This window comes from Canis lupus, chromosome 21, assembly GCF_048164855.1.
Source record: "Canis lupus baileyi chromosome 21, mCanLup2.hap1, whole genome shotgun sequence".
Taxonomy (NCBI): Eukaryota; Metazoa; Chordata; class Mammalia; order Carnivora; family Canidae; genus Canis; species Canis lupus.
This window is the reverse complement of record NC_132858.1, coordinates 23,869,245-23,883,529: the sequence shown is the minus strand read 5'-3', so window position 1 is coordinate 23,883,529 and position 14,285 is coordinate 23,869,245. Positions and strand designations below refer to the sequence as shown.

General features: G+C 52.9%; 1 protein-coding gene and 1 long non-coding RNA gene across 3 annotated transcripts in view; one reads left to right on the top strand and one right to left on the bottom strand.

The window, feature by feature from the left end:
• Window positions 1–344: 344 nt before the first annotated feature.
• LOC140612901 (uncharacterized) lies at window positions 345–12,636 on the bottom strand. Of its 2 annotated transcripts, XR_012014012.1 has the most exons (4): window positions 12,215–12,636; window positions 9,011–9,263; window positions 1,064–1,183; window positions 345–958 (listed from the first exon to the last, which is right to left on the bottom strand). It is a non-coding gene; the product is annotated as an uncharacterized lncRNA (long non-coding RNA). The 2 variants fall into 2 exon arrangements; XR_012014013.1 differs by lacking the exons at window positions 9,011–9,263; window positions 12,215–12,636 and adding an exon at window positions 1,900–2,370.
• Window positions 1,497–14,285, top strand: part of PAMR1 (peptidase domain containing associated with muscle regeneration 1) — a 72,684-nt gene continuing 59,895 nt past the window's right edge. Inside the window, exon 1 of the mRNA XM_072791126.1 lies at window positions 1,497–1,979. Coding sequence (XP_072647227.1) covers window positions 1,904–1,979 — 76 coding nt within the window. The 5' untranslated portion in view covers window positions 1,497–1,903. The remainder of the gene's footprint in view (window positions 1,980–14,285) is intronic.

The following is a 14,285-nucleotide window of genomic DNA, read 5'->3' as shown; positions in this document are numbered from 1 at the left end:
TGCCATGGATCCTTTGGGGACAAGGAAAAATACACAATTGAATATGTGCAGGTAAATACTCCTCATTTCCCAGGGGCACTGGCCAAAGCCAGTCCTTCCTCCTAGAAAGGCCTCGCCACACCCATCCCTGGATTGAGATCCTGCCTCCCTCTCAGGCTCCAGATGAAGCCTCCCTAGTTTGGGTAAACCTCCCACTCTCCCGACTTTTGCTCTTCATCTGACAGTACAAACTGGGACCAAGCATGGCCTGAAGCCCTGGCACTTCCCTGGGTTAGATCCAGGTCTGAATCCTGCTCTGACCCTTCCGGCTGAGTAACCTTGAGCAAGTCACTTTTTTTTTTAATAATAAATTTATTTTTTATTGGTGTTCAATTTGCCAACATACAGAATAACACCCAGTTTGAGCAAGTCACTTTATCTTGGAGTCTCGGTTTCTGCATTCATACGATGCGGACAATACCATCTATTGTACATGTATGTGAGGTCAAATGCCATATTCAGAGCGTCCTAAGCGGTGGTAGAGCGTGGTGGCTAGATCTATAGTCCTTGGGCTCGGGTTCAAACCTTGGCTCCACCACTTACCCACAGTGAGACCTTGGATGAACTATTGAATGCTCAAGGACTCCATTTCCCCATCCATAAAATGGAGATGATAGGTTTATCATGAGGAATAAATGAGTTGATGATACATGTAGGGGATGTAGATGCCTGGCACCAAGAAATTGATTTTAAAAAAATTAGCTCTTATCTTGCAAAGCCTTCTTGCTCCTTATTCAAGGATCCGTTTGCGGGTCGCCTGGGTGGCTCAGCAGTTTGGCACCTGCCTGTGGCCTGGGGCATGATCCTGGAGTCCCGGGATGGAGTCCCACGTCGGGCTCCCTGCATGGAGCCTGCTTCTCCCTCTGCCTGTGTCTCTGCCTCTCTCTTTCTGTGTCTCTCATGGATAAATAAATAAAATCTTAAAAAAAAAAAAAAAAGGATCCGTTTGCTATCCCTAAGCCTAGACTGCCGCTGCCACAAGGGAGGCAGTGTCTTGTGTGTGCTTCATCCCTGAGCCTCATACCTGGGCGGCAGGTGGGCAGGATCTGGTCACGCTGCTGAACGCACCCAGGGGGCCTCGCGGGAAGATGCCCTACAGGTGCGAAGGGTAAGATGTCCAAATTGTGATCACCTGGAGCAGATGCTGAGGGGGGAGGAGACCTCGGGGTTAGAGGTGGAAAGGGGAGGAGGGTCGGCGACTTTCCCCCCTTGGGCGCCCCCCGCCCCACCAGGCAGGCTCCTCATCAGACTCCGAGGGAACCTTGGGGCAGGCCTGGGGGCGGGGCTTGCGGGCGCACCTGAACGGCCCCGCCTACCCCCATCCCGGCCCCCCACCCCCACCCCACCCCGGGGCTGCGTCCCCTCCCCTTCCAGCCCCGGGCCTCCCGCGCGGCCACACCTCCGGGCCCCCAAGGGTTAAGGCGGCGCGAGGAGAGGTTTGGGCTGACGTCGCTCGGGCTGAAGGTGGTTCCCCTGCCGAGGATGGGAGAGCCCGGAGAGCTGGGAGCCCAGCGCCCGCTCGGCCGGGGCGCGCGGAGGTCGCTGTGAGCGCAGCCGGGCCCGGCCCGAGCCCCCGGGGTCCCGAGCCCCCCGCCAGGCACCCCCGCACCCCCGGGGCCCCTCCCCCTCCCGGGTCCCTCGGCTGCCCCCCTCCCCGGGGTCCCTCCTCCTCCCGGGTCCCCCGGCCCCCACCAGGGTCCCCGCGCACCCCCGGGGTCCCTCGCTCCCCCGGCCCCCCCGCCCTCGCCCCACCCCCCGGGGTCCCCCAGCCCCCCGGGTCCCCCAGCGCCCCCAGGTGCCTGGCCTCCCGGGTCCCCCAGGGGGTCCCTTGCCTCCCCCCCGCCGCGGTCGCGCCCCCACCGCGATGATGGAGCTGGGCTGCTGGACGCAGCTGGGGCTCGCTTTCCTGCAGCTCCTCCTCATCTCGTCCTTGCCCAGAGGTACCGTGAGTAGCATGGGGGGCCCTCCCCGGGGAGCCCCACGGGATGGGGGGGGCTTGGCCGGGGGCAGGCGCGCGGCCCTCCCCAACCGGGACACCCTCCACACCCTTTACCATCCCCGCTCGCGGGTCGGAGCTGCCTGGGGGGCGGGGGGGCGGCTGCAGTGCCCTGGGCTGGGCTTCCTCTGAGCTCTGTAAAGCCTCGGAGCACCTGGGGGGTCCGTGCACCGGCCCCCCCACTCCCGCCGGCGAAAGGCAGAAGGGTGCCCCGGAGAGAGCGGGTCAGCAGAGAAGCCAATCCCCAGCAAGGCTTGCAGCAGGCGAGTCCCCCGGGGTGAATGTCCTTGATGCAGTGAGGCTCATCACACCCCTCAGGACGGAGCCCCAGCTTGGGAGAGTCCCCCCCACCCTCCCCCCGCCCCCCCAGCACATAGTCCCAGACAAGGAGGGGAAGGCGGGGAAAGCCAAGGCAGAAAGTGCAAGTCGTTTGGGGGACACACAGCGTTTGTTTAGAAAGAGCTCTGGCATGTGTGTTTTTCTGCTGTCATTTTCTGAGCCGCAACCCCCAAGTCAGATGGGCTCCCCCTCCGGGGGTTTGTGAGGCCGAAATGCAACCCAGAGCTCTGGGGCGGGGGGGTGGGGGGGGTGGGGGTGTGTGTGCTCCTGACCCGGTGAGCGGGTGGCAGGCTTGCCTTGTCACTGCTTTCTGGCAGGCAAGGAAGCAGGGACTTCTTAAGAGCATCTGTCCTTAGGCGGCTCCAGTGGGGCAGGGTGTCAGGACATGGGTGAGCCCTCGTGAAGGAAGGACAGGCTGATACGTGCAGATGTGACAAAACAGGGCAGCTTTGGTAGGAGCAGGGGTGTGTGAGCACTTGCTATTTGCCTTCTGTGCTGGTTACCTGTCCCCTCACTGGCTACCTGTCCCCTCGCTGGCTACCTGCCACCTGTGTTCTACGTGAGAGGTGGGTGCTCTGTTGCTGCAGGTAGCTAGCTAGTGAGGGTCCAAGAATCGGAACAGGGTACGTAGGGTGGTGGGGGCAGACAGTCAGTAGCCTGCTGTACGGACGGGGGACTCGACCGTAGGCACATCCCTCATGATAAACAAGAAGCCAAGACACACGGGTTAAAATAAACCCCAACAAACCCATTTTGGTCAATACTTTCCATCTACCGATGGCCTACTGGCCCCAAGTGAAATCCTCCTCTCTCTCCCAAGTGATCTGCTTTTAAGCTGGAGTGTTTCATCTGAGTTTTGCCTCCATGGCATCTAGAGGGGCCCAGAGACAAGAAATAACGAAGGAAGAAGGAGCCCAGGAGGGGCCTGATAATAGGTAAACACAGATGCTCACCCAGGGGTAAGTCGAGGACTTTGCATTAGGATTCCTCCCTGTTCCATCTCTGCCTTTTGGGGCCACACCTCCTGGACATGGTGGCCTAGCCCGACTCCAGCGGGGGCCGGTCCCTTCCCAGAGCACCCGGGCTCTGAGGACTAGCTTCTGAAGGCTATGTCCATGCCCTCCTGCTGCTGCTTTTTGTTTTGTTTTGTTTTGTTTTGTTTTGTTTTGTTTGTAATCTGGCAGGTGAGATGGCTTAAACTCATACAAGGTGAAAAAGAAAGCTCAGCTGCCCTGTTTTCCTTGCCCAGCATCTGGGAGAAACCATTTACTCCTGACCCGAGAATCTCTTTTACCTTTTGCTGTGGAAAAGCTTCAGGAAGGGGGCCTGGTCTCTTGGCAGCCAAGCTGCTGACCGAACCGGCGAGCAACTTCCAGCAACCTCACGTGTCTAGTGAAGCTGTTTTGGTTGTTGAAAGTTCACTTTGAGAGGGGAGACGGAGAAATAGAGTGGAGAAGGAAAATATTTCTGCAAGTAGTGAGCGAGTCCACTCCTCCCGGCTGGAATGCTGCAGCTGGCCCCGTCTAGAAAAGCCCGAAAGCAGATTTCGTCTAATGACTTTTCTAAAAAGAGTGTTTGATGAAATGTAAACATGCACTGGGATGGCACAGGAGGTTGTTGCTCATCGGCACGGGGCTCATGTTGGAGGCCCAGAGTATAAACAGGAGGCCAAGTGATAACCCAACAAAAACAGCATGTGGGGGGAGAAACCCGACTCCACTGACTTCACCGAATAGCAGTAGCTCTGCCAGCAGGATCCTGCCGAGGAGGAAAAACTCATTTAAAATATGTGACTCTGGGGAATGAAACCTTAATATGGATAATTTTGCAAGTGTTGCTTCCAACAGACATTAACTTGCAGGGAATGAACATAAAGGCAACCGGGGAAGATAATTTGAAGCCCAGATATTCAGTGGGCAGGAGCAGCCGGCTGAGAACGGGGATGTGGAAAGAAAGCAAAGGGGAAGGAGTGGAGTGGCAAGAACAATTAGATGTTGGTTTATAATGGGATGTGTTAGCAAATTCCAAGGACAGAGCTATGAAAATTAGGCCATCTTGGCTAGGGTGGATTTTTGTGGCGACCGTGAAGACAGCATTCCCCTAATCTATACTCTGAGAGCTCTGGCTTCTCGACCAGGAAAATAATTTGATGGTGGGTTCATGGATTTTTGGAGCTGAGAATGCCTCTGGAGATCATTTAGTCTGAGTTCCTTAATTTTAGAGGACATGGAGATGAAACCTCTCCGAACATTTATGATGTGCCCAGTCTGTGAGCCAAATGCTGTATGTGCATGAATTCTCAGACACCCCCCCCCCCCCCAATAAGGTAGGAGCTATCATGATCCTCATTTTCCAAACGGGGTTTAGGGAGGTCTTCTGACCTGTTCAAGGATACACAGGCATGGTTTCTCAAAAGATTAAATATTTGACTTAGCAATTCCCCTTCTGGGTACATACACAGAAGGAGTGAAAGCGGGAACTTGACAGATACTTTGTACACCAGCGTCCGTTGCTGCATTATTTCCAATAGCCAATGAGTGGAAACAACCCAAAGTGTCTGTCAATGGATAAACAAAATGTGGTATATACATATACCAGAATATTCATCTGCCTTAAAAAGGAATAAAGTTCAGGCCACAACAGGGATGGACTTGGAAGACACTATGCTAAGGGGAAGAAGCCAGACACAAAGGACAAATGAATACTGTATGATTTTACTTATATAAGGCACTGAGAGCAGTCAGATTCATCCAGAAATAGAACAGTGGCCAGCGGGGGCTGGGGGAGGAAGGATGGGGGAGTGTTTAGTGGGTGTAGAGTTTCCCTTTGAGATGAGGACAAAGTTCTGGAGATGAAGAGTGGTATTGGTTGCACGAGCTACAGACTGGAACACTTAAAAGTGCCAAATTCTCTATTCTATTTTGCTGTAATAATGATTAAAAAAATATACAGGCAGATGAGCCAGGGGTGAGCCCAGACTGTCTAGTTCCTGAGCTCAGGCTCATCTGGTACCTGGCTGACTTAAACTCACGCATCTAACGGATGGATCGATCGTGCTGGTGCGCGCCTCCGCTCGCTTGGCGCAGCTTCAGGACACGCGTGGTGGGGGAGAGCCTTGCTAGCCCCAGTTTCGGCGGCACCGTTGCTCGGTCTTGGGTGGCTGTGGCAAAGAGGGAGAGGCTGTAGAGCTGAAGGTCTGGCAGTCTTTGGGCCAAAATGCCTGCAAAAGTATTTAGTAGGACACTGTGCTTAAAATGTTTTGAACCTGGATGCTTTGAGGTAGGCGGGTCCTCTCTATGGCCAGACACCCTACTTACTTACTTTCTTTCTTTCAGATTTATTTATTTATTTATTCATGAGAGACAAAGGGAAAGAGAGAGAGAGAGGCAGAGACACAGGCAGAGGGAGAAGCAGGCTCCCCGTGGGGGAGCCCGATGTGGGACTCGATCCCAGGACCCCGGGATCACGACCTGAGCCGAAGGCAGATGCTCAACCACTGAGCCACCCAAGTGCCCCGACACCCTACTTTTTCACCCCACACATATGTTACCAGCTACTCCCTACTGGCATTTGAGATTTTGACTGCCATTCTTGAGAGAGGTGGAGTAGAAAGGGAGAGTAAAAGCTAGAATGTTGAGGGGCTGGTGGGGAGGGCTGGGTGCTAAATGGGCGAGAGGATTGAGTTGCTCGACAGGACTTTTAAAAGAAGGAACAGAAATGTATATTAACTTGTGGGTAATGTAGAATCTCTGAGCACCCACCCTTCGGTAAAATGTTTTATTCCCATAAGCATCAGTGAGATGAGCTTTTGGTGGAAGCAGAGAATGAGGTTGGGGGTTGTGTCTGAATCAATAAGCGGGTGACAAAGCACGTTTGGGCACAGGAGCCCAGAGCAGAGGTGACCTAGAGCATGTGAGTCTCTCAGAAATATCCCGAAGTCTTAGGGATGGCTTTGGAATACCGCTGGCTCGGACTGAAGGTTTGATTTGAACTCTCCTCCATCTGGGTTACACTGGCTAGACAGAGATGGCCGAGAGGATGGTGTCTGCGGGGTCTAATGACCGGCCTAAGTCAGAGATTATTTCCGCCTGCCTCACTAGGGACGGCCAATCCCCATGCAAGAGAAACTTCTCTACCTGCCTCTCCTGAGATCAACTCTAGAAGTTGCCATTGATTTGAGGCATATGCACATTGGGGGAGGTGCCATTTCAGTGATAAATGAGCCAAGTTTGTGCCCTGCTTCCCCCACACGTGGGAGGACCTGTCCCCCTCGCGCTGGGCTATGTGAAGGTCACAAGAGCCCGGCTCCCCACCCCCCCCTTCTCTTTTTCTTTATTTTCAAAGGGAGGGAAATGCAGTGTTTACATTTCCCAGCTCCTGAATTCCGGGGTAGAGGACCCAGAGAGGCCAGCTGGAGCTTTGAAAGCTACCAGAGCAGTGGCTGAAGGTCTATCAGATTCCGAGCCTGGTCTGTGTTGAAGGAATTCTGTTTGTCAGCCATCGTGAGGTCTGGGCTGCGGCATTAGGTTGATGGTGGACAGAAAGAAGTGAACGGGGAGGAAGAAGTGAACCTCACACCTGTAAACCAAACCGCTCCAGGAAGGCCGCAAATTGGAGTTGACCGGAGATACTCTACTCTCTTAATCAAAGGGGCTTCCACCGGTCTCCACTCAGCTCCACAAATCTCATTTTTCTTGGGTGCAATTGCATGTGAGACAGAAATGGTGTCCGCAGAGTGGGTAGGGGCTGCACCTCGAATGCTTCACCCTTGATGATGGAAGCACCCAACAGCCTCCCATCCTAGCATAGATAAGGGGCCACCCTGTAAGTTTGGCCACTCAAATGATTTGTGGAGTTTGTGGTAAATACCGAGTACTGTCCTATATGATATAGATTCGATTAATCACACGTGGAGGAACGTAGGCCGAGAGTGCTTGCCCAGGTCATGTGGCTGGACATCCATGTCCTGACCCCAGTCCGTGGCACGCACCCTGCAGCAGTAAGCGGCAGGCCCAGCCAGAGTAGATCCACCCGCTGTGTTTGGGCGGACGCCGGCAGAGGACAGAGGAGAAGAGGGAGAGAGACCTTATCAACCCCAGTGGGACGATGTGGGACCCAGAAGAAGCCATCCCCTGAGGGAAACTGAGGTGCTGAGCAGCCCAAAACGCTAACCAGTTCCTGGGATGGCTGTCCCCAGGATCATGTATCTTACTCTGATTTTCAACATAGGAAGTGGGAATGTCTTTGTCTCATGGTCAACTTCTGTAAGTAGACTCACGTGTCTGCAAACGGACAGAATTAAGGATGAGCCACGTTTCATGTCCAGCCCTGACACGTTGTAGCTTAGCTCGTTTATGGATTTATTCTGTCAAGATCATCAATGTGTAAATTCTCAGGCTGTGGAATGGGAGAAGCAGGCCTGGAATGAATAAAGGAAAGCGTTTTTTCCCTTCTTTTTTTGGCATAACACAGTTGATGGATATAGCAGGGGACAGAGACACGATCCCCTTCCAGTAAAATTCAGATGAGTTTTAACCGATTTATTTCAACCTTGAATGAGGATCTACTGTCTACCTGACACTAATGTCAAACAGGTAAGAGAAGTGCCCGCATGGACCGGGCAGCAAATGAGGACCCCTATTTCTGCCGCTCTTCTGCCTCTGGAGTTGGGGAGACGCCTTTATTACTGCAGGGCGGGCGTCTTTGTCCCCACTGTCTCTGAGGTCCTGGCCATGTTCAGAGGACTGAGTGAGTGGTTTGGCAGCAAGACGCCCTGTGAGTAGAAGTCTGGTTCGTTGGTTTGGTGATTGGAAAACCGGGGCTGCCGCCAGAACAGAGTGAGGAACACATTCAGGCAACGTTAGCTCATGGGGAGACACAGCCATTGTCCTCATGAGCTGAATTCATGATTGGTTAAAAAAAAAAAATTCCAGCCAGTTTAATGGAAAACCACTAAATGGAGGGGATGTTGGCCCAGTTTGCTTCAAATCAAATGAATCATTTGAAGACTCTGAGGAACTAAAGTGTCTGGGTTTTTCAGAGTCCCGTCTCCACTTACTTCATAGGATTCCTTTGGAAGTGATCCATGAATCCCCCATATGCTGGGATCCTACCCCTGGATCAACAGTGAAGGCAGAGAATACCTGAGATGTCCTGGGACAAGTTGCCTGAGCTTAGCTTCCAGCCGGTCACATCTATTCCCATATTTTCCCTCAGGCCCTTGGCTCACCTGGATGTGAGCAGAAGGGAGGGCTAGGCTGCTAGTAAGGAATCTTTGTTGTAGGACTTCTTGGTCTGGCTTTCTGCCTCCCAGTGGGTGGTTGACTGACTGCTTCTGCACGGTGCTCAGACTCCTTCTGTGCAAGCCTGGCTCCCCTGGCCAACCCACTGGTGGAACAGAACAAGCGAGCAATCCAGGGTTTCGTGGAAACAAGATACAAACTGCAATAAACAACAATATTCACCAGTCATGGCCCCAGTGGATCCCTCATACCGCCAAATGGAGACTGCACTGGGTCCCAGCAGGGGAAGTCTCTAACATCACTCTTTGTTGGAACTAACCTTTTCCTGGGAATCACACATGCTTCACGTGGCCACACTGAGGTATTAATTCAGCCAACTTGATCATGCACCTACCAGGTACCAGATGTGGTCCTTGGTGTTTGGGGATGCTGTGATGAAGAACACAGAGCCCCTTTCCTGAAGGCTCTTGCGACGGTTGAAAGAGCTGATGGTCCAGTCTGGCATTTTCCAAAGTGGGTTTCGTGGAATTCTAACGCTGGAAGATCTTGAGCAAAAATAAACAGACGAAACCCAGGGGGTTCGGATGAATAGTCTGGGTGGTGTGGTGATTGGCTCTGCACAAAACATTTATAGACCTTGCAAAGCCCTGTAATAAAGAAAGCTGTGATTAGCATTTTATAAGGTTAAGCACAGAACCTCTTTTCACATAATACCTTATATACAATCCAGTGGAACTGCTCCCTGGAATACGGTTTGGAAAACTCCGCTCTCCTGCCCATAATGAATGCAACATTGAAGAATACCTCCCCATGATGTGGGGTAGGGGAAGGAGAGAATTCGAAGGTCTGTAAAAAACATGGGCTTCTCTTCAGACTTCCCGCTGTGGGCCTGGCAGGAAGTCTGATGTCCTAGCAGCCGCCCGCCGCTCTCCGAGAGGGCTGAAGAGGCCTGGGGATGGCCCCGTTCATGTTGAGAAACGTCCTCGCCAGTACTGACCTGCATGGTTCATTGAGAAAGCTCATTTCTTGTATTCAGGTGGCCGACAGTAATGCAGTCGGTCTGGGATCATTGGACAAGCTGAATCGGATTAACGTGAGCCCATGGTGATGCGCAGTACCCCGGAGCGTGGGGGCTGTGGCTTGACTTCCCGGCTGCATGGTATCCTTGGTGACAGTCACACTCTCCCCCCTTCACAAACGAAGAGGCTCTCTGAGCATCCTTCTAGTTCCCTGGGGGGCACTGAGTCCCAGGACTGTTCATCACCAACTATACCATCTCTTCTTTGCTCCACCTCTTGTCACCCAAACACCCAGGGGCTCGTCTCCAATGTCCAGTTACTTACCCTGGTGTTCACCTGCTCAGGTGTAGCCCAGTCATCAGGACCCTGATACGCACGCCCTGAAATGGTCTGGGCTCTCTACGCTGGGGCTTATCCCATAGAGACAGCACGTGAGTTTGAGCTGCTTATCAACCCATTGTTTCCTGTTTCTGGAAACTTCTTTGTTCTTGCCTTTGCCAAATGTTGTTGCTGTCACACCGTGCAGCTTCTCCCTTGGCCCTAGCACTGCCTGCCTCCTCTCTCTGCCCTGCCTTGTTTCAGATTGGGTAGCTACAGTGGCGATGGGTGAGGGATAGAACCAGTTATCCCTTTAAGGGATCTCCTGCCTACGGAGGCCCGGGTCCCCGTGATCTCAGTGAAGATTCAGCCCTCACATGCCATAATTGTGGAATTCCTCCTTGGTATAGATGGTATGGGTGTGGCCAAGTTGGAATACACATGTACGCAGAAGAGCAAAGGAGAGATGTGAACGTGTGTGTGTGTGTGTGTGTGTGTGTGACTATGTATATATGTGGGGGGTAGAGTATTGTGGCTTAAAGCAAGGGCCAGGGTTGGAATCGAGGCTCTGTTGCGTACGGCTACTTTTCTTGGGCAAGTTCCTTACTTCTTTCATGTGGCCTTGGCACCTTCCAGCCTGTAGACTGAGGATAATAGCATCTTAGGGGTTTATTGCAGGCGTTAAATGAGCATCTACTTAAAGTGCTTAGTGAAGCATCTTGCAAAAAAAAAAGGGGGGTGCTCAGTTGTGTCTTTCTCTGCCTTCTCCTGTTTCTTCCCACTAGCACAGGTTTTGCAGGGAATCGAGAGGAGATCCTGCTATAATGTCTGTAATTGGGTGGGAGTTACGAGGTCCTCCTTGCCTCAGACAACAGTCCTCTCTCCTATTCATTGGCGGCTGTGTCAGAAAGAACTTCCTAAAGACTCATCAGAAGTTTCTCTCTTTGAGACTTGCTTCCTTCCCTTGTTTTTTTCATGCATCCACCTTATAACCTTAGGGGAAATGCCTTCTCTGGCGGGTGCCTAATTTTGCCCTGTTTCTTTTATTTTTTAAAAAAGATTCTGTTTGTTTATTTATGAGAGACACACAGAGGCAAAGACACAGGCAGAGGAAGAAGCAGGCTCCCTGCTGGGGAGCCTGATGTGGGACTCGATCCCCAGACCCCTGGATCATGAACTGAGCCAACCTTAGGGGAAATGCCTTCTCCATGTGGCGCCTTGGTTTTGCCCTGTTTCACCCAGGGTGAGCCATCGTTTCTTGCAGGGGCTGAGGGTTGCCAGGTGTTTCAGAGCCGGTGATTCTGGGTCAGGGGCCTTGCATCCCAAACCGGAGATGTTGCTCCTGACCCCCTGTTGTGATTCAAGGGTGGAGCCAGGCAGGGATCCTCAGGCAAAATGAAGTTCCCTTCATCTGGTTCTAGCCTGCAGAGCCGAGGGAGGTAACAAGAGCTAGCCTGCCTCAAGCTGCTGCCAGCTTAGGGCTTAGCGAACCGGACATACCATCATAAACACATCACCCTCACTCAACATCCGTCCACACTCGCTCGGCCTGTGTGGTTGGCCAGCTGGCTGTGGCAGAAGGAAAATCTGCCTTCTGCTTGGCATCAGTGGCTGTGGATATGAAGTCAGTAACACCAACTCTGGAAGCTATTGGCAGGGAGGTGGATGGGCCGACCAAGACTCCTGTGTAGCCTTGACGTGCTCTGATTCAGAAGGAAGGGTTGGGAAATGTGGAAGCCTGGGGGCGGGTGGGACACTTTGTAGAATTCTTGGGATCCAGGGAAATCCAGGTTGGATTTTTTAGGGGACAGCCTAAGTTTTTGACTTAGCCATTCTAGTGCTTTGGCTGATGTAATATTCTCTGACTTCTATTGCCAAGTACTTTTAGATGCGTTATTAAATTTTTTTCATAGTAGCCAATTCCACTAAAAAAAATAAGAGCCAGTCAGCTCATATTCCAACAATTGAAATAACTCAGAAGCAGCTGTCCTTCCAGGATTTCTAGCAGCACAGTTGTTGAGGATAATGGCAACTGGGGGCTCTTCCAAATGCCGGAGTTGAGGTTTTGTTCCCTTTGACTAGGGATGTAGAATTTCTATTTCTAGAAGAGAAGCAGCGGGAGGGGAGCTATGTCCTACTTAAATAGGTGTCTGATGAAGGGGGTATTAGAGATCTAGAAGCAATGCCATGATTTAAATATGAGCCTACTGCTTAAAAATGCCATGTATGTGTGGGCCTCAGGAGAAGACGTCATTACTCACCTGCCTCACTCCTTTAGCCATCTGTGTCTTAGCCAAAGATGTGATGGCTTTTATCCTGCAGAGGAGAATGGTAATGTCTTGATAAGTCTGCAATTTTTCTTTCTTCCTTTCTTTTTTAAGATTTTATTTATTTGTTCATGAGAGACACAGAGAGAGAGGCAGAGACACAGGCAGAGGGAGAAGCAGGCTCCACACAGGGAGCCCGATGTGGGACTCGAACCCAGGACCCCTGGATCATGCCCTGAGCCATGACAGACACTCAACCACTGAGCCACCCAGGCGGCCCTGCAATTGTCTTTCACAGCCCTTCCTGCCCATTGTGACCTCAGTCAACAGCCCCATCAACCTCCGTCTATCCACCTGAGGCTTTGGGCTAAGGTGTCTTGTTTACGACTGCCCAGCAGCACACAAGAGGGACTGATTCAGGATTAAAATGTGGGTGGTCTGATCCCCAAATGTGTCCATTTCATCAATGCTGCATTCTTACGCCGCACAGCCAGAGGTTGTGAACTCTCTAGAATCAAGGTAGTGTTGGGGAGGAATGAGCCTCTAGCCCTAGACAGAGCTGGGTTCTGCTCTTTCTTCTTTCACCTGAAAACTGTGCCACCTGGAGCAGTGCCTTTACCCCGTCTGTCCCTCAGTTTCCTCATCTGTTAAATGAAGAAAAGCATACTTATGTTGAAGGCTGGCTGTGAGGATTCAGTGAGGGGGTACCGGCCCAAGGGCTTGGAAGCCTTCCCTGGGGGAGCCGGGACCCAGGGTGACCAGGAGCATGAACGGAGAGCCACAGTGCAGAGCAGCGTGCTTCATAAAGCACGAGTAGGGACATCAAGTCACAGACTGACTTTTGCCTCCCTGCCCCTCTCCAATGTACTCGTGCCTAAAAACCAGATTTCTACGGGCTCCATTAAAAGTTTTGTCATTCCTGGTATCCAAAGGGGGTGACAAAATGACTCCACCGCTGTCATTATCTCATTAACTAGGGGAGCTGTGAGAAGGGGGAGCCTGACCGACGTCACTGGGAGCGGGGGGAATCCATCCAGGCTGGCCCAGAGGGTCTCTGGCCGACAGGGTGGTTCTCAAAGGCTCAGGAGGAGACACAGGGTCCCCAGGGGCCCCGTGAGCATTCCCTGCCCCCTGCCTCATGGTCCTGCCTGCCTGGGACTTGCCTGTCATCAGTCCTGATCCTGTGAGCAGGTGTCTGACCCTGGGCAGAGGGGAAAGCTGTGGGCTGCCTCGCCTCTGTCAGCGTGGGGCAGTGTGGGGAGAGCAGGGCTCTCCAGGGGGGGCGGGCTGCGCCGGCCGAGGGGCCCAGGCTGTTGGGTGGGATCCGCTGAAGCATCCTTCCTTTTCTTCTTTCTCCCCCTCCGTCTGGTCTCAGAAGGTTCGTAGAAATGTTTATTACATGTGGCTGCGGTGACAGGGAGGACGTGGGAGGTGCTGTTGGGAAGGAGGGCTCTAACCTCCCGGAGGAGCCAGCTCGCAATAATAGGGCCTTTCTGGGCCACCTTCTGGGGTGGTCTCGCCTGGGCCTTTAATCTGACAACTGATGTTTCAATCATGGACTTGTTTTCACGAAGGATCCTCTGAGGTTTTGCGGAGGGACCTTACCGGCCACCACGTGGACAGGTTTCCTTAAAATCTGGTGCTGAGCACCTGGCACTTGGAGATTATGCTTTGGGGGCACAGTTGCTGCCCCCCTTGCCCGCCTGCCGATTCTATGGGGGTAGGCACCTGCCGTGCTGGGTATTACCTGTTCTCCACCTCATCAGCAGGAGAGAGAGAGCGAGGGAGCGAGCGAGCAGTGCTGGATGGCCTCCAGCAGATGGTCAGGTGCTGAGGGGCCTGCAAAACAAAGGCTGGCCCCGGGGACGTCAGCCGGCTTTCACTCCCTCGTTTATTCCCTCAGCACCTGTACGAGAGCCCGACCTGTGCCAGCCGGCTGGCATCGGCCACGTTGCCTCGGTATTCCCGTTGTTAAAGTGAGACCAGGCGGTGAAGGGCCTTCCGTTTTCCAAAGTGAGTTCTGGAAGAACCAAAGCTGGGCCAGTATCACGGGACTGTCCACTCT